This window comes from Nannospalax galili, unplaced genomic scaffold, assembly GCF_000622305.1.
Source record: "Nannospalax galili isolate Female #2095 unplaced genomic scaffold, S.galili_v1.0 scaffold1252, whole genome shotgun sequence".
NCBI classification, from domain to species: domain Eukaryota; kingdom Metazoa; phylum Chordata; class Mammalia; order Rodentia; family Spalacidae; genus Nannospalax; species Nannospalax galili.
Window position 1 is genome coordinate 622,838 of NW_008330482.1, and position 19,103 is coordinate 641,940.

Sequence of the window (19,103 nt, forward strand, 5' to 3'; positions counted from 1 at the left end):
GTGTTTGCATGCTGCAGAGGCCAAAAGAGAGTGACAGATCCCCTAGAACTGGAGTTATGGAAGATTGTTAGCTGCCATGTGGGTGCTGGGAACTAAACCCAGGTTCTTGCAAAAGTAGCCAGTGCTCTTAACCACTGGGCTGACAATATTAATCTTCATGATCTTTAGTGAATCTCAGTCAGTCTGTCTCTCCCTGTCCTTGTCCCTCTCCTACCACTTCTTTCCCTTCCTTCTCTTCCCCTCTCTTCCATGTATATATATGAATATATATGTATGGCTAGAACTGAATATATTTCAGTTCTAGCCAGGCATGGTGGCTCATGCCTATAAGAGGATTGCAGGTTAGAGGCCAGGCTGATCTGAACAGCAAGACCCTGCCTCAAAAAAGAAAAATCCTAGGTTCTCACATATGCCAAGCAGGCACCCTACACTGAGCTGTATTCTGTATCCTAATTCCTAATTATTTTTAAAAATATTTTATTTATTATTTTTATTTTATGTGTATGAGTATATTGCCTGCATGTATGTGAGTGCACCTGTGTCGTGCAATGCCATGGAGGTCAGAAGAGGGCTTCGGATTCCCCTGAAACTGGAGTTAAGGACAGTTTGTAGCCGCTATGTGGGTGCTGGGAATCAAACCCGGGTCCTCTGCAAGAGTAGTCAGTGCTCTAAGGAGTCTGCTGTGCCCTTTATTATAACTGGCCTGTCTTCATCTGTGATGCAAGCAGAGGGACAAGTCAAAAGGCACACTTCTCCCACGTTTCCCCATCAAGCAAAACTTATACTTCAAGTTCAGCATCTGGTGTCACCACCTGTTCTCATGAATACATACAACATTCACGTGTGTGTGTGTGTGTGTGTGTGTGTGTGTGTGTGTGATAAACTTCACAACATAATTATGTTATACAAATTCTTCATGACTTAATTCAACTATTCATTGTGTCTGCAGTTGTCTCTCATAGGAGATTCTGGGTGGTATTTTGTTTCACTTTGAGAGAGGTCTCACCTGGCCACATGCTGTTCTTATGTTTCAGCTGTGAGTTTATCTTCAGTAGTGTTTTACTGAGAACATGTAGTGCTTCCAACTCCAGGGTGTTTGTATTTATTTCCAGAGATCCTGGGAGTGATACTACCCTTTAATGTTCATTTTAGTGCTAATTTCCCAGTGTGAGAGTTTCCACACCATCCAAGGGCTGTGATTCAAACTCCAAACCCAAGTGAAGCCAAGTTGATGCTTATAAATTTCTTATGGAAAAATTTCCTCCCAGACAATGGGCCAAAACAGACAAGCCACATTACTGGGCTTATTTTTTTCTTTCCTTCTTCTTCTTCTTCTTCTTTTTTTTTTTTTTAATACTTTACTTTTTTTTTTTTTTGTGTATGAGTGTATTGCTTGCATGTATGGGAGGGCACCCATTTCATGCAATGCCACAGAGGTCAGAAGAGGGCTTCCCCTGGAACTAGAGTTAAGGACAGTTCGTAACTGCCATGTGGGTGCTGGGAATCAAATCAGAGTCCTCTGCAAGAGCAGTCAGTGCTCTTAACCACTGAACATCTCTCCAGCTCTGTGATTATTTTTTTCTAAACCCTCCTTGCTCTTTGAGGGTCATACTAGCAAAACTAGAGTGGGACTCAAAGAAGAAAAGAAGAACCTATTAGGTATGAGAGACATGTATAGGGAGAGGAAAGGCAGTATGAGAGAAAGGGTCTTCAAAAAAGCCCACAGACTAAAATGACAAAACAGGAGGAACCCAGTTGTGAGATACATGAGCACATTTTTCTTTTCAGTGCTAGGCATCAAATTTCTTGTCCATGTTCAGCACATGCTCTGTCACAGAGCTATATGCCCAGCCCTGATCCTTCTTTAACTAGATGATGAACTAACTCTAGATGAGATTATTTTTATGGAAGATTTTGATACATTTTCCTATAAGTATACTGAGAGATAGATTAATGTATGACACATAATTTGGAAAGAAACCTGGGAGGCAGAGCTAAGCATATCTCTGTGAGTTCAAGGCCACCCTGATTTACATAATGAGTTCTAGGCCAGTCAGGGCTTAATAGTGAGACCCTGTCTCAAAATTAATTAATTAAACTAAATAAAAAACCTTAGGGACTAGGGATATGGCACAGTAGTAGAGTTCTTCCCTTGCATATGTAGAGTTCTTGGTTTGAGCTTCAGTACTGCCGAAATTATGGTTAATAATTGTGGTGGTGCATGCTTGTAGTCCCAGCACTTGGCAGGCAGATCTCTGTGAGTTCAAGGCCAGCCTGGTCTACATAGTGAGCTCCAGGCCAGCTGAAGCTACAAAGACACCCTGTTTCAAAAGGCCAATAATAATAGTAATAATATTATTATTATTATTATTATTAGAGTGAGAGCAATGTGATATAAGAAAAAATTGGCTTGGATATAAAGCACACATTCATTTAACTGTAAAACTCAATAGATAATACCAAGATCAGACTTAAAAACAATATTCAAAGAATTCACCTATAATATACACAGAGTCTTAAGTTCAATGCCTAGTGCTGCCAAAAAATAAAAATAAAAATAGCAATAACAACCAGAAAGTAAGTGGTGATGGAGAATATTTAAAATACAAAAATTCCTTTTTAAAAGCCAGGCACAGTGACAGGTACTTGGGAGGCTGGACTAGGAAGGCCACTTTATTTGAGGACCAGTCTGGGAAACACAGAAAGACCAAGACTGTTTCAAAACAAAAGACATAAATAGATGGAGAACTATACTGTATTCATGAACATATGCATCATTAATGCACAAATGAATAAAATGTGGTACACATATTCAACACAATACAATTCAAGCCTGGGCTAGCTTTGAACTTACTTGTAACTAAAGATGACATTCAACTTTTTTTTGAAAACTTTATGTGTATGAAAGTTTTTTTCACATGTGTACAAGTATACCCTGTGTACAAACCAGCAGAGATGAGAAGAGGGCATTGGATTCCCGGGAACTGGAGTTAAAGATGGTCATCAGTCACCATGTGGGTGCTGGAAACCACACCTGGGTCCTCTGCAGTGTCAGCCAGTACTTTTAACCACTGAAGTGTCTCCAGTCCTGACACTGAACTCTTGATCCTTCTGCCTTCCTGCCTATAACTGCCAAGTGTTAGGATTATAGACATGTAGCCTGGTGTGGACCAGGTTTATGATTCAACCTTAAAACAAACTAACAAAAAATTCTATCTCTCTCTCTCTCTCTCTCTCTCTCTCTCTCTCTCTCTCTCACACACACACACACACACACACAATACACCCACACAAGAAGATGTGCACATGCACATACACACACACACACACACACACACACACACACACACACACACACAGACAGAGAGAGAGAGACAGAGACAGAGAGACAGAGATAGAGAGAGAGAGAGAGAGAGATCTGTTTATATAGTAAACCTCAGTCTCCTTGGCTAGGTCTCTGTGGGGCACCTTCTATCTCAATCACAGCATTTTCACTTTTTACAAGCGCTTGCTTTATTTCCATTGCATATAATCTACTTACGTATCATCACCATCAGATCCTGGGTCCAGTTGTTCTTCATCTACTGCAATGCCAGAGGCGGTTTCTACCTCTTCCTCTTCTTTAGGAAGCTGTTGTTTTATCTTTACTACTGAAAGGAAAGACAAAGACTAAAGTAGCTTAATCTATGAAGCTGATTATCCCATCAATCCTATAGTGAATGACACTCCTGATGGCAAAACAAGGTAGTGATGGGAATGGCATGGATGCTGCTGTGGTTTGAATGTGAAATGGGCCCCACAGGCTCATGTATTTGAACACAGGGTCCTCAGCTGGCAGTGATGTTGGGAGCTTATGGAACCTTTGGGAGGTAGTGCCTAACTAGAGGAAGTGGGTTGCTGGGTAGAGGGCCTTGAAATTTAGTTCAACCCTGCTTCCTGTTCCACCTCTGCTTCCTGATGCACTGAAGTGTGAACAAGCAGCGACCACACACTCATGTCACCACAGAGCCATCTGCGGCCATGCCTTCCTGGCCATGATGGACAGTATCTCTTCAAACCATGACCCAGAAGAAATCCTTTCTCCCTTACCTTGCTTCTTGTCGAGTATTTGGTTTCAGTGCTGAGAAAAGTAATTAATACAACATACAGTTATTCAGTGTTGTACTAAAAGTAGTGGGTAACACAAGACAACGAAAAGGAGTGTTTGAATAATGATTGCAAAGAAAAAGACAAAAATCACCCCACTTTGGGGTTTATATACAACAGTTAAGAAATTCCATTCCCAGCACCCACATGGTGGCTAGCAACCATCCCTAACTCCAGGTTCAGGGATCTTGCGCCCTCTTCTGGCCTCTACAGGTATTGCATGCATAGGTGCACTTACATACCGGCAGGCAAAACAATCAATCATACACACAAAACTTTTTTCAATTTTTAAAATTAAAAAAAAAAAGAAAAAGAATGTCAGAATTAAAGATTTTCCAAATTGGACAACTCTTATTCTTCCCAGTTTCTGTAATCCCAGTGTTATCTGTGCTTAGGCTGAACCACCAATGCCTGCAGAGCAAACTGGAATCATGCACACCCTTTTTCATTGTTGCTTTTTTGTAGTTATTCTTTTTAATTTTTTTATTTATTATTTTTATTTTATGTATATGCATGTTTTTCCTGTGTGTAGGTAAGTGCACCTGTGTTGTTCACTGCCCGCAGAGGACAGAAGAGGCTGTCAGATCCCCTGGAACTGGAGTTACAGACAGTTGTTAGCTGCCATGTGGGTGCTGGGATTCAAACCCGGGTCTTCTGCAAGAAAAGCCAGTGTTCTTAACTGCTGAGCCATCTCTCCAGTCTTATTCTTTCAAATGTTCTTGATCTGGGCATGGTAATACCGGTCAGTCCCAGCACTTGGGAAGCAGAAGCCAGAGGATACATGAGTTTGAAGCCAGCCTGGGCTACACACAAGAAGATATTGTCCAGTAAAACAAAACAAACAAGTTCATTTTCTAGAACTGAGAGGATAGTTTGGTGGTTGAGTGTGCTTAGCAGTCATGAGGCCCTACAGCCCATCCCTATCACCATAAAAACCAAAGTGGGGCTGGCAAAATGGCTCAACAGGTAAAAGTGCTTGCTGCTGAGCCTGACAACTTGAGTTCTGACTTGAGTTTGATCTCTGGACCCACATGGTGAAAGGAGAGAACTAACTGTACTATGATCTACACATGCCAATGGTATGTGCCCCTATACACACACACACACACACACACACACACACACACACACACAAGTGAATAAATAAATATGAAAAATTGTAATGTTTTCTTTTAGGACTAGATTGAAGAGAGTGTACTGTGTTATTTCTTTATATCAATGAACATCTCATTCCTTTAGAAGTAAGAGTTAAGAACATGTCATCTCAAACTATGTTGAATTAGTATATTGATTGTTTCAAGAGATTACTTAGGAAAATGTCATTTGGACTGTCTTTTCCTAAATAAAATGATACATATAGATCATTTGAGAAGGTGTGTCTTCCCCTCACTACAGACTGCCAATTGAGGCTCAAGTGAACCTGAATAAATAAACTCCTTGAGGAATCCTTACCTTCCACTGGCTTTTATACCTCCCCAAGGACTCTTGGCGACACTCCTAGAATCTACTACCCTAGTCCAGAGCTTCATTTGTCCTGTCACTTCTCCATAGAGTTATTCTTAGTATAAAAATTATAAAAGCATCAGGGCTGGAGAGATGGCTCAGAGGTTAAGAGCACTGACTGTTCTTGCAGAGGACCTGGGTTCAATTCCGAGCACCCACATGGTGGCTATGAACCGAACCGCCCTTAACTCCAGTTCCAGGGGAATCCGACACCCTCTTCTGACCTCCAAGGCATTGCAGGACATGGGTGCACTCACATACATGCAGCCAATACACTCACACACATAAAATAAAGATAATAAATAAAATATTAAATAAATATATTAAAGCATCTTGTTGGGACTTTTCTTTATGCTCCGTTATGCAATCCCTGCATATGTGTGCATTTAACAAACTTGTGTACTTTCTTTTTGTTAATTGGCACTTTTATCATTTGGGTTCCTAAATTCAGCCAGAGCACACCTAAGAATGAGGATTGTGGACTGAGAATGGAACTTAATGTTTGGGGGTGTGGCTGTATCCTCAGTTTGGGGGACAGGGTTAACGTGTGGTACAAGAGCACCTTTCCATCCCTTATGATGACAAATTTATGGAAAGATGGTCAACATCAGCAATCCAGGAAATAAAAACCAAACCCTCAATGAGATATTACTTCATCCTGTTAGGATGACCCCTGTGAAAGAACCAGAAATGAATAGATGTCAGCAAGGATGTAGGACAGCTGGAATCGTAAATTACCACTGATTACTCTACATCCCAATGTTTTGTTGGTTTTGTTTTGTTTTGTTTCTAAACAAGGTCTCACAATGCAGCCTAGGCTGGCCTCAAACTCATGATCCCTCTGTCTTAGCCTCTCGAGTGCTGAAATTGCAAGGCATATACCACCATGCCTAGCCACATCTCAATTTTAGAAACATTAGGAAGAGGAAGACGGGCCAGAAATGTGGCTCAGTGGTAGAGTACTTGTCTAGCCTGTGCAAGACCCAGGGTGTTGATCCTCAGTACCACAAAAAGGATAGTATGCATCTTAGAATTGGTGAGTTTCAGGATCTTAACTCACAGAGGGGCTAAATGACTATTTTAAGATTACATGTTAGCCAGGCATAGTGGTGTCTGCCTTTAATCCCAGCACTTGGGAGGCAGAGGCAGGTGGATCTTAGTGAGTTCAAGGCCAGTCTGGGCTACATAGTGAGCTCTAGGGGTTATAGGGAGACCCTGTCTCAAAAAGACAGGAAAAAAAAAAGATTATATGATAATCAGAACCAATTTTTCTGGTTTGGTTTTTCTTGTTTGGGGGAAAGGGATCAAATTCAGGGTCTCAGATTTGCTAAGCCAAGTCCCCAACCCTAGAAGCAGTATTCTTTACGACTATTTTCATCTTTATTTTTATTATATTTTATATATTTGTGTGTGTGTGTGTGTGTGTGTGTGTGCACGCACACACACAGAAGACATGCATGTGGAGGTCAGAGGACAATTTGCAGGAGTGGGGTTCTTCTTCCACTTGTCAGTCCTACAGATAGAACTCAAATCATCAGAATTGTCAGCAGGTGCCTTTACCTGGTGAGCCATCTAGCCAGCCCGTTTTAAAGACTATAACTTATTAAGCACCTAGGTAACTTCCTTGTTACTTTACACGTATTGGCTGAAGGCATGCATGTGGAGGTCAGAGGACAATTTGCAGGAGTGGGGTTCTTCTTCCACTTGTCAGTCCTACAGATAGAACTCAAATCATCAGAATTGTCAGCAGGTGCCTTTACCTGGTGAGCCATCTAGCCAGCCCGTTTTAAAGACTATAACTTATTAAGCACCTAGGTAACTTCCTTGTTACTTTACACGTATTGGCTCATTTAATATTTAAAACAATATTTTGAAGTTGAGATCGATACCATCATAACTGATGTTTGCAAGTGAGGAAATGGGAACCAAGGCTGGTTGTCTTATAATGGCGTTCAGTTGGAGCCAGAGGTTATGCCACATTTATCTGAGCACAGTGTCCAGTCTTACCCATTATTTAAAGCTTCCTAGCAATAACCACAGAGGCTGGGGTGTAGCGCCGTGGTAGAGTGTGCACTTAGCATGCACTAGGTCCTGGGTTTCATCACTATGGTGATTAATATCCATTTTTCAACTTGTTTAGATTTAGAATCGCCATGGAAACCTCTGGGTGTATCTGTGAATGTACCTAGGAGTTTGTCTAGGATGGTGTGTCCAACCGAAGACCCAGAGAAGACCCATCCTGAATGTGGGTGGAGTCCCTGACTGAATAAAAAGGAGGAACCAAGTCAGGAAAGATCAGTTTATGTCTCTTTGCTTCCTGACTACCAGGCAATGTGGCCAGCTGCCTCATTTCCCCATCATGATGGAGTATATCTTCAAATTGTGAGCCAATGTAAACCCTTCCTCCCTTAAGTTGCCTTTGTCAATATTTTGTTAGAGCAAGGAAAGAGAAAGGTAACTAATACAATCCTCCACACCAAAGCAAACATAAATACACTGCAAAGGGTAAAACGGACATAAACTAACCTTTGTATACTTCAAAGTTAAGTGTCTACATTTTATACTTTATTTACTAACTTCAAGTCTCAGTATGTAGCCCTGGCTGGCCTCAAACCAGTTCCCAAGTGCTATGACTATAGATACGCAGCACCATGTCTGACTTATGACTTATTTCTTCAGAACGAATTTAGTGTAAAAATTCCTAGGGAAAAATTACATAGATAATAGGAAATTATATTTATGATTCAGTGGAGAAGAAATCACTTAAGAATGAATTTAAGTTTAAACAAACATGAAGTAAATTATATAGTCACTATTATGAGTCAATAAGAAAATCTAGTATTAAAAATATAGTAGAGGGCTGCAGAGATGGCTCAGTGGTTAAGAGCACTGGCTACTCTTCCAGAGGACCCAGGTTTGAGTTCCAGTACCCATCAGCTAATAAGCATCCATAATACCAATTCCAGAGGATCCAATGCCCTCTTTTGGCCACCGTGGGCATTGCACGATGTGGGTGCACTTACGTACATGCAGGTAAAACACTCATACATATAAAACAAAAATAATAAAATATTTTTAAAACCTTTTTTAAAAGGAGAAAAAAATAACCTATATTAGGTTACATTCTTATTGATCCCACTGAAAGCAACCATCAGAAATAAATGGATTCCCCCACATAGAGCCAAGTTATTCTAGATCACCATCTATAGAGCTCCAGGCCTTCTCATCAGTTGTCAGCTGATTATATTATAGAAAAGGAAGTCTCTGTTCTTGGAAGTTCATGTTCTTTGTTACTGCATTTGGAACCAGCTTGGTCAGAGCCAATCAGCTTCAGACAAGGAGAAACACCCCTAGACCTCCCGAGGCTGAAGGTACTATTAGCACCATTCTGCATTTACAAACACTGACAAAGTTAAACATTGTTTTTTATTTTGTTTGGGAGGGGTTGTAAATTTTTTATTGAATTTTGTGTATTTCACACAGAACACCTAATCAATCTTAGTCATCTTTATACCCCCTCCCCAATTGGCACCCTCCCATACTCCCCCACTGGAATTCATACATTCTGTCATTTGTGTTAAGCCCCATTGTGTCAAGTTAGTGTCCCCAGATGTTCCTCAGTGGGGAACAGTTCACCCACTGGGGTCTAGTCAGCCTACATAGAATCCCTCCTTTAAGAAGATCAGCTCTTCCTTACCCACAGTAATCAGCTGCCAATTTTCGAATAAGATTGGGGCCTGCTGCTCATTTCCACAGTTCTGTCCTGGGTTTTTGTCTGCTTAAGTTTGCATAGATATTTATCATGCTAACACCATTGCTGTAGGTTCATAAGAGCAAGGTCCCAGGAGCTTGTAGGACTCTTATTTCCACATGGTCATGCACCGCCTCCTTGGCTCTTATAATCCCTCTACCAAAATGGTCCCTGAGTCCTGGGTGGCTGGAGTTTAATATATGAGTCCTGTCCTAGGACTTATACTCTGCAGACTCTTACTCTCTACACTTTGAATTTTTGTGACCTTTTGTGTTCCTGGCCCTCTGTTGCATGAGGGAGTTTCATTGATGAGAACTGAGAGATTCATTAGTCCTCTTTACCCCTTGTTCTATGTTCCATGAGGCTTAGGTGTAGAGGTTACATTGTAGATGTATCATATAGGCTGGTGCCATTCACAGACAATGTCTTTTTGTGACCTCACCAGTGACAAATCTGACAGAGGTTTAACATCCAGAATATATAAAGAACTCAAAAAACAAAGAATCAAGAAAACAAATGACCCAACTAAAAGATAGGGTAAGGATATGAACAGAGAGTCCTTAAAAAAAGAAATAAAGATGGCTAGAAACATCTTTAAAAATTGTTCAACATTGTTGGTAATTAGGGAAATGCAAATTAAAATCACTTTCACCTTACCCCAGTCAGACTGGCTAAGATCAAGAGAACAAATGATACCAAATGCTGGAGAAGATGTGGGGAAAGGGGAATGCTCATTCACTACTGGTGGGACTGCAAACTCATGCAACCACTATGGAAAGCAGAGTGGAGAACTCTCCCTCAACTGACAAGCAGTTAATGAAAATGTGGTACATTTACACAATGGTGTTCTACTCAGCAGTAAAGAAAGATGAAATCATGAAATTTGAAGGTAAATGGTTGGAACTAGAAACTGTTATACTAAGTGAAGTAACATTTACTCAGAAAAGCAAACAACATATGTTCTCCTTCATATGTAGATCCTAGCACCAAATCCTTATATGTGAGTATATATCCTGATTTAACTGCAGGAACCAGGAAAATGGAAGGTAAACAGGGAGGTAAAGGGAAAGAAGGAACCTGAAAGAGCAGAACAGTAAGAGACAGATGTTACTAAGGGAGAAATATGTAAAATAAGGGTATTTAAATTGGACGGGGGGAGGGTCATACAAGGAACTTTGAGTATAAACGGAAAGAAGGAGCTTGAGAGGGGTGGGACCATAAGAGACTCGTATTATCAAGGGAGAAATGGGGAAAATGGGAGTACTCTAAATGGGGAGGGCAAGGAGGGAGGATTAGACAGGGAGAGAGAGAAGAGAGATAAATAATTCCTAGCTAATGTAGAAAACCAGAGAGAACCAGGCATGGTGGCAAATCCCTTTAGTCCCAGCACTCCAGAGGCAGAGGCAGGTGGATCTCTGTGAGTTCAAGGCCAGCCTGGTCTACAAAGTGAGTTCTAGGCCAGCTGGGACTAAAGGGAAACCCTTTCTCAAAAAGACTAAAACAATTTTTAAAAACTATAAAAAAAACCCAGAAGGAATCATATTAGTTCAACAACCTACTTAAAAATTACACATACAATCTCTCTACATGAGTCCATGTGTATAACTGAAGACTACATAACAAAAAACAGAGCCAGACAGGAGAAACCTTCCTTTGAGCTGTTGGCCATGGTAGTCCAAGAGACTCCCAAAATTACACAGGCTTTTGCCACAGCAGTTGATTATCTCCCAGAACTTGAAGGTAAGACACTATTGCTGAAGATAGGACTTATTTTGGACACAGGATTTCAAGCAATGAACCTGGAACTGACCTGGAAACCTCCTCCCCTCAAGGCTAGCTCTCATAGCTTTGGAAGACACTATACAAGCTGCTAAGGGAGAACATCAATCAATGGTTCCAACCCCAGCTTCAAGGTCTAATAACCACATCAATGATTGGTACAGCAAATGACTTTGGTGCAGTAGTGGCACTTTTATCTTGGAGGTAATCAACAGGTACTTAATTGCACTTAAAACGCACTCAGTGCGAAGAAACTTGTGTGTGGTACTGCAAACCTAGCCAAATACACATGGCTGGAGAGGTCATAGATCTTAGAGAAAACCCAAGGCTGTCACATCCCTAAACAAATGTAATTTCTTACTGTGTGCAAAATATGGATATTTAAAGACAAACATCCCAGTCACCACTTGTCAAAAAAGCTTCTTTTGCACCAGATGGAGACTATTACAAAGTTAAACATTGTTAAAAGGAAACTACACACCAGGTTCTCCTTCGCCAGCAGAAAAAGAGCTGCTGCAGAGGTTCGCTGCTGCCAAAGCGCTCATCAGGGTTCTTGGCGTACCACGCTGCCACTGCTTCCTGTGTTCTGGACCACCTTCCATCACAATAACGTGGCCATCTGAAAAAAGTACTGTTATTGAAATAAAAACACTCTTTGTTGCAGTTTTTATAAAATCACAGAATGTTAGAATCTTGGAAGTAATACCATGCCTCATTTTATTATAACCTAGCATAAAGTGTACTGCCTTATTGTCACCTAGCTGATGGGAAGAGTCATATTTTCTTGTGAACTGTGATAAACTTCCATTTGCTTATTTATTTATTTTTAAATACAATACTTTTTTTTTGGTCTTTTTGAGACAGGGTCTCTCTGTAGCCCCGTCTGTCCTGGAACTCACTATGTAGACCAGGCTGGCCTTGAACTCACAGAGATCTGCCTGCCTCTGCCTCCCAAGTGCTGGGATTAAAGGTGTGTGCCATATGCCCGGCCCATTTGCTTATTTTTAAGTTGGGGTTCCCTTAACTGTCTTGCTGAATTCTAAGTCAGCTTACACACAGATAATTACTCATTTCAGTGATACACACTCAGCCCTTGGTCTCCAACACAAAGTGCTTACAGAACACCCAGTGATATCAAAATCTGTGCATGTGGGCTGGAGAGATGACTCAGTGGTTAAGAACACTGGCTTCTCTTGCAGAGGATCTAGATTCGATTCCCAGTACTCACATGGTGGCTAACAACTGTCTGTAACTCTAGTTGCAGGGGATCTGATGCCCTTCTTTGACCTCTGTGGGCATTTCACAACACAGGTGCACTAACATACATGCAGGCAATATACTCATATACATAAAATAATAAATAAAATCCTTTAAAACTATGTACATGATTAAGTAGTTTACATATAATGGGCACTATTTGCATATAACCTATGTACATTCTCCCACATACTATTGGGGTGGGAGTTGAGACAGGGTCTCATACAGCCTGGCTTTAAACTGGCTATGTAGATGAGGATCTCCTTAAACTCCTGATAACCCCCTGGCCTTCCTGATCACCCCCTCTACCTCTCAAGTGTTGGGATTATAGACATGCCACCATGCCTAATACTTTATTTTTTCAATATTTCCTTTTTGTTATTTTAAATAATTATGTGTATATGTGTGGTCTGAATGCAGGTTTGTACAAGTGAGTACAGTACTCAAGGAAGACAGAAAAGGTTGTTGGATCCCATGGAACTGGAATTAGAGGCAGTTGTGAGCCACCTGGTCTCTGGGAACTGAACTTGAGTCCTCTGCCAGAGGAGTGCATGCTCTTAACAGTTAAGCCATCTCTCCAGGACTTTCCATATATTTTAAATCAACCTTAGATGTCTTATATAACATAGTACACATGTTATATAAATCACTGTTGTATTGTATTGCTTAGGGAGTGATGACAAGATAAAACATCTATATGTGTTCAGTCCAGATGCAAGATTTTTTTCTGAATATTTTCCATCTATAATTGGTTGAATCCAAGGACATAGATGGCTGTGCTGCATATTTCAACTTACAGCACGGTTTTAAATTTTAACCCTTTCTCAGGGCTACATGATGAAAAGGAACATATGAAATAAGCAATAGAAATTGTTAAGATTTTTTTTCTGCTTGTTAAGATAACATCCAGTGGCTGGGGAGACAGCTCAGTGGGCAAAAAGTGCTTTCGACCACTAGGGAATGGCTGGGGGCACCGACAACACAGTGGACAGTAACAGGGATGACAGTATGTGGGCTCCAGTGGGGGGTGGGGGCTATGGGAGGGTGCTATTTGGGATGTGGGTATATAGCTAAGTAAGAATGTTGGGGATGTTCTGTATGAAATACACACCAAAAAATTAACAAATTTTAAAAAATGAGTTGTGCCAGGCATGGTAGCACATGCCTTTAATCCCAGCACTGGGAGGCAGAGGCAGGTGGGTCTTTGTGAGTTCAAGACAAGCCTGGTCTACATAGTGAGTTCCAGGACAGCCTGGGGCTACAGGGAGACCCTATCTCAAAAAGACCAAAAAAAAAAAAAAGAGTTGTATTTGAGGAAGCAGTATAAAAATTTGCTTCATGTTAATTAGTAGATGTGAAAAACATGACCACTGAAATCTACCTGATGACTTTATATCCATGCTCAGGTGCCAAGGATCTCAGAAAGTAACCGACTGTGACTAGTAATAATCAAATATATAGAGAAATGCCTGTGCAAACATCTTAATGTCAGTTGCATTAAAAATGAGTTTTTCTGTATGAAACTGTATATTTTAAAATGAAATGGAGATCTTTTTAAAGGTTAAAACCTCATTCAATTTTATGTCTTATAGGGTTTATACTGAGTTCAGTATTGTATAACTGTATTAATTCAACTGTTGTGGGAGACAGGCTTGAGCCTAGGGTGAAAGTCTTGACAGCCATACGGCAGGCCTGAGGCAATAGCCCCAACCGCTAGAGCTACAAGGAATGCCTTGTGACATTTGCTCCCATTGGCAGATCATGAGACTGATGCCTAGAGCTCGCCACTCCCTAATCACCACCCTTGGAATCCAAAATTGCAACACTTAGATATTGCAACAGTCAGGGTCATGTGGTTTCCGGGAATCCAGGCTCTGTAATCTAAAACCCAGTATGCTAATGAGGCATCCTACCCGCTATTCTGTGATAGGAGGTTAAGTCTGTTATGCTAATAGGATGCTAAGTTTGTTATGCTAATAAGGTATCCTACTTGCTATGATGTGATTGGACCACTACCCCTATATAAGCTTGTGCCTTCCTGCAATAATGCATATCTGTGTCACTGAACCTGGTCTCTTGCATCTGAATGTGGCGATGCTGGCACAGACTCCTCACCAGCCCTGGGGTCTGGACTGGACAACTGATCGGAGGAACTGAGAGAGCAGGAGAGTGGCCATAGCCAGAGGAGAGCAGCCACAGCCGGTGACCACAAACTGTGAACCTAAAAACTTACAGCCAATTTTGAAAGAGATGCATCTTTACTCTAGAAATTGTTATTGAATATGTTAATGCTATAACAAAATGTTTCTTCTAATCATGTAGTTATTAAGTAAATTTTTTTTTAAAAGTTCTTTCCACATAAACATGAAGAGTTGGGTTTGATCTCCAGCACTGCACAAAAATCAAGCACATGGCATACACAGCTGTAACCCCAGTGCTAGGAAAGACAAGACAAGTAGATCCCTGGACCTCACTGGCCTGGCAGCCTGGCTGAATACATGAGCACCAGTTTCATGAAAGACTCTGTCTCAAAAATGAAGGTGAAGAGCAATTGAAGACACTTGACATCAACCTCTGGCTTCCATATGCACATACATGCATGCACATATGGTCACATACATACATCACACACAATGATAACATTCAGAAGTTGCTGTGTCAGAACTTCAAACATACAGACAGGAAGTCAGGTGGAAAATATCATATACCTTAACATTCCCAATATTTAAATAGCCTGAATGGCTTACAACACAATTTTATGTTTCTCTGCATTGTTAACTCTCTAAATCTCATAAGGATCTCTCTCTCTCTCTCTCTCTCTCTCTCTCTCTCTCTCTCTCCCTCCCTCCCCTCTCCCTCCCTCCCTTCCTTTCTTTTTTGATTGTGCTAGAGATTGAGCCTAGGGTTTTGTATATACTAGGCCATTGAAAACTGAGCTACGTCCCCAACCCCAATACCAATTTTATTGTTAGAAAAAAATGATTTTTCATGATATGACAAGGCTGTCATTGAGTTGGCATTGGGGGCTAAATCAAATGGAATGTCCCTCCCTCTACCTCCTTTCTTCAGGAATGACGGCAGCCTGGAGTTTACTTCCTTTACTTTTGTATGGCTAGAGTCATCAATGGGCTAGGATAATGAGCAGCAAGTCTCCCTGGTAATGGAGGGGACACCAAAACAATGTCTAAGAAGCAGAAAACTATTCCAACACAATGAGCACTGGTGACATAGCTGTTTGGAGCCCTGAACTTCCTTGCTGACCAGAGACTCACCATTAGACATGGTGGGGCAGGTGGAGGTGACATCTGCAGCTGCCATCATTTGCAGCAGAGTCTGAGGCACTCTGGCATCCCACTGCCTCCTGTTTTCTGCAGCAGTGACATCCTGAATGAGACCTTTCAGGTATAAGAGAATAATCCATTAGATCCAAAGCAGCCAGAGGGTAACAGATGGCCCTGAACAAGTTCTTAGCATCCCAGCCCAGGGCAGGCCAGAGTGGGGTATACAAACCATAGAAACTTACCACCCAGCTTCTAATAGATTCAATAAAGAAGACTGAAAATGCAAATAGGTTTCAAAGTGGCTTCACTTTTATCATTAATGTTTGATTGATTACCCAATTTAAGTGCTAAGGAAATATTGATGACATGAATGGACAAATCATTAGCATGTATGAGAACTTTCACATGGATCTGTTTCTGCAAATGCAATCTCTTCTCTCCTTCCTTCCCCCTTCCTTCCTTCATTCTTTTTCTTTCTGTCCTAGGCTGGCATGGAATACAAGAAAATCTTCCTACCTCAACTTCCCAGGTGCTAGAACTAAAAGCATGGACCATCATATGCAGATCCGTTTTTAAAAGATGTATTGGGGCTGGAGAGATGGCTCAGCGGTTAAGAACACTAGTTGTTCTTGCAGAAGACCTGGGTTCAAATTCCAGCACCCATATGGCAGCTAACAACTGTCTGTAACTTAGTCCCAGGGGATCCAACAGCCTCTTCTGACCTCCGCGGGCATTGCACGACATGGGTGCACTTACCTACATGCAGGCAATATATACATACACAAAATTTTAAAAATAAAAATTTTAAAAAAGATTTTATTATTTATTTGTGTGTGTGTGTGTGTGTGTGCGTGTGTGCATGCACATGTGTGTGGGGTGCCCACAGAGGCCTGAAAAGGGTGTTGGATCACCTGGAACTGGAATGAGGAGTTGTGAACCACCTGCCATGGGTGCTGGGAACCAAACTCTCACCCTCTGAAAGAGCAGCAAGCACTTTTAACCACTGAGCCACCTCTCCGCCCCCAAATCCATATTCTTTTTTTTTTTAAAAAAAAAAAAAAAAAAAAGGAGGGAGTGAGGTGGCTCAGCAGGTAAAGGCACTTGCTGCCAAACCTGATGACCTGAGTATAATTTCCAAACCACATAGTGGAAGGAGAAAGCCAACTCCTACAAGTTCTCCTCTGGCCTCCCCAGGTGTGCTGTAGCAAACACAGACACACGCACAGATGCACAGACACGCAGACACACACACACACACACACACACACACACACACACAAATAAGTAAATAATTAAATTAATTAATTTTAAAACACTTGTGCCGGGCATGCTAATTCCAATCCCAATTTGGTAAATTCCAGGAGAATCTAGCCTATAGAGTGGTATCCTGTTTCAAAGAAACCCCAAATTAAAACAAACAAACAAACAAACAAAGAAAAAACTTGAGGCTAGAGAGATGGCTCAGCAGTTAAAAGCACTGGCTACTCTTGCAGAGGACCTGGGTTCAATTCCCAGCACCCACACAGCAGCTAACAACCATCCATAACTCCAGTTCCAGGGAATTCACTGGCCTCCTCTGGCCTCGGCCGGCACTGCACAACATGGGTCCACTTACATACAGGTGAAACAGTCACACAGAGTAGTTATAAATTAACAAATATATTTTAAAACCTTGTATTATCTTGTATTTATTCAGTTTTAATATAGGAAATTTGAAAATCAAGTAGAAGAAAGTTAAAATCTATAATCTCACTGTCTCCAAGTTATTAAAAATCTTTAAATTTCCTTTTTATATCATTTTTGCTTTTCTTTAAAACCAAAATTTGGTCCTAACAACACACCTTCTCATAAACTGCTTTTTCATCAGTCTGTTACATATCTCATGTAGGTTGTCAAACATCTCTCTATACCATATTTTAATGCAAACACAGGCTGAGTGTGGTGGCACAATATGTAACAAAAAGTTTTGGCAAAGCTAAATAACACTGGTTCCTAGGACTGTCATTTTCAACAACTTATCTAGGATAATCATAAATGTCCATACAAATTTAGCTGCAAATGAAGTCATTACAGTATTATTTGTTTGCTTGTTTTTGGCCTTTTGAGCCTGGATATTTTATGTAGCCAAAACTCCTGATCCTCCTACCTCGTCCTCCTAAGTACTAAGATTAGAGGTATGGGTTACCACACTCAACTAAGCTTTTCAGTGTTAATGCCATATCTATTACTAATTTGTTTTATTCTGTGACTTATTCTACATTTGAATATATTTAGTTAGTTACTGATTTGTTTGGTTGGTTTTTGAGATAGTTCTTCTCTGCATCCCAAGCTTGTAATGAACTTGCTGTGCACTACACACTGGCCTCAATTTCTTGATCCTTTGGCCTTGGTCTCCTGAGTACTGAGGTTTCAAGCATGTGCCATCACACCTAGCTTCTTTGTATTTTGAATAACTAGTTCTTCCCTACTAAAAAAGTACCCCTGTTGGACCCCCAGACTGGGGTACCCAACTTCCACGGGAGGCTGCACCCCAATAACTCAGTCCTCAAACCAGAAGATGCAACAAGCAAGAGGTTTATTCATCTATAGATGGACTTCTACCTTAATCATAAGGAGAAGTGAAGTATTCAGCTCACAAGCTTTCTTTTAAAACCATACAAGCGGCGGCTGTGTGCCAAGTAGAGAAAGCGGCGGCTATGCGCCAAGCAGAGGTAGGGGGGAATTTCTGGGATGATTTCCAGCTTGGGCAAAGGAGCATGAAAAAGGTCAGCTCAGCTTGTTCTTAGCATTTAGAATTATTTTTCATTTTTACTTCCTTGTACAGTTTTTCTCAGGCCTGGGGGATTTTAGTTTAAATCTATTATTCTGGGGGCTTTGGATCCATCAGTTTAATTATGAAGAAACAGCCAAAGCATAGACTATAAGAGTCTGCAGAGTGTAGGTCCTTGGACAGGTCTCCTATATTGAAGTCCACCTACCCAGGGCTCAGGGACCATTGCAGAAGAGGGGGAGGAAAGATTGTAAGAGCCAGGGTAGAGGTACATGACCATATGGAAACAGAGTCCTATAGGCTCCTGGGACCCTTTGCATATGATCCTACAGCAATGGTGTCATTATGCACAACACCCATGCAAACTCAAGCAAACAAAAACCCAGCACAGAACTGTGGAAATGGACAGACGGCTTAACTTACTCTTAGTAGAAGAATTATTGGCAGCAGATTACTACTAGGTGAGGAAGAGCTGATCTCCTTAAACGGAGGGACTCTAGATAGGCTGGCTAAACCCCAGTGGATAAACTTGCACTGAGGGACATCTTGGGACACTAACTTTACATAATAGGCCTTTATAATATAAATGACAGAATGTATGAACTCCAGGGAGGGG

The 19,103-nt window shown here is 41.1% G+C and overlaps 1 protein-coding gene across 4 annotated transcripts in view; it reads right to left on the bottom strand.

Moving 5' to 3' along the window:
• The window catches only part of Nek5 (NIMA related kinase 5), an 80,683-nt gene that overhangs the window by 4,641 nt on the left and 56,939 nt on the right, over positions 1-19,103 (bottom strand). For 2 of the 4 annotated variants that reach the window (XM_029570581.1, XM_017801745.2), the window contains 3 exons: positions 15,709-15,831; positions 11,661-11,798; positions 3,542-3,650 (listed from right to left, as the gene is read on the bottom strand). In XM_029570581.1, coding sequence (XP_029426441.1) covers positions 3,542-3,650; positions 11,661-11,798; positions 15,709-15,831 — 370 coding nt within the window. The remainder of the gene's footprint in view (positions 1-3,541; positions 3,651-11,660; positions 11,799-15,708; positions 15,832-19,103) is intronic. The other 2 variants (XM_029570580.1, XM_029570576.1) reach the window with 2 other exon arrangements.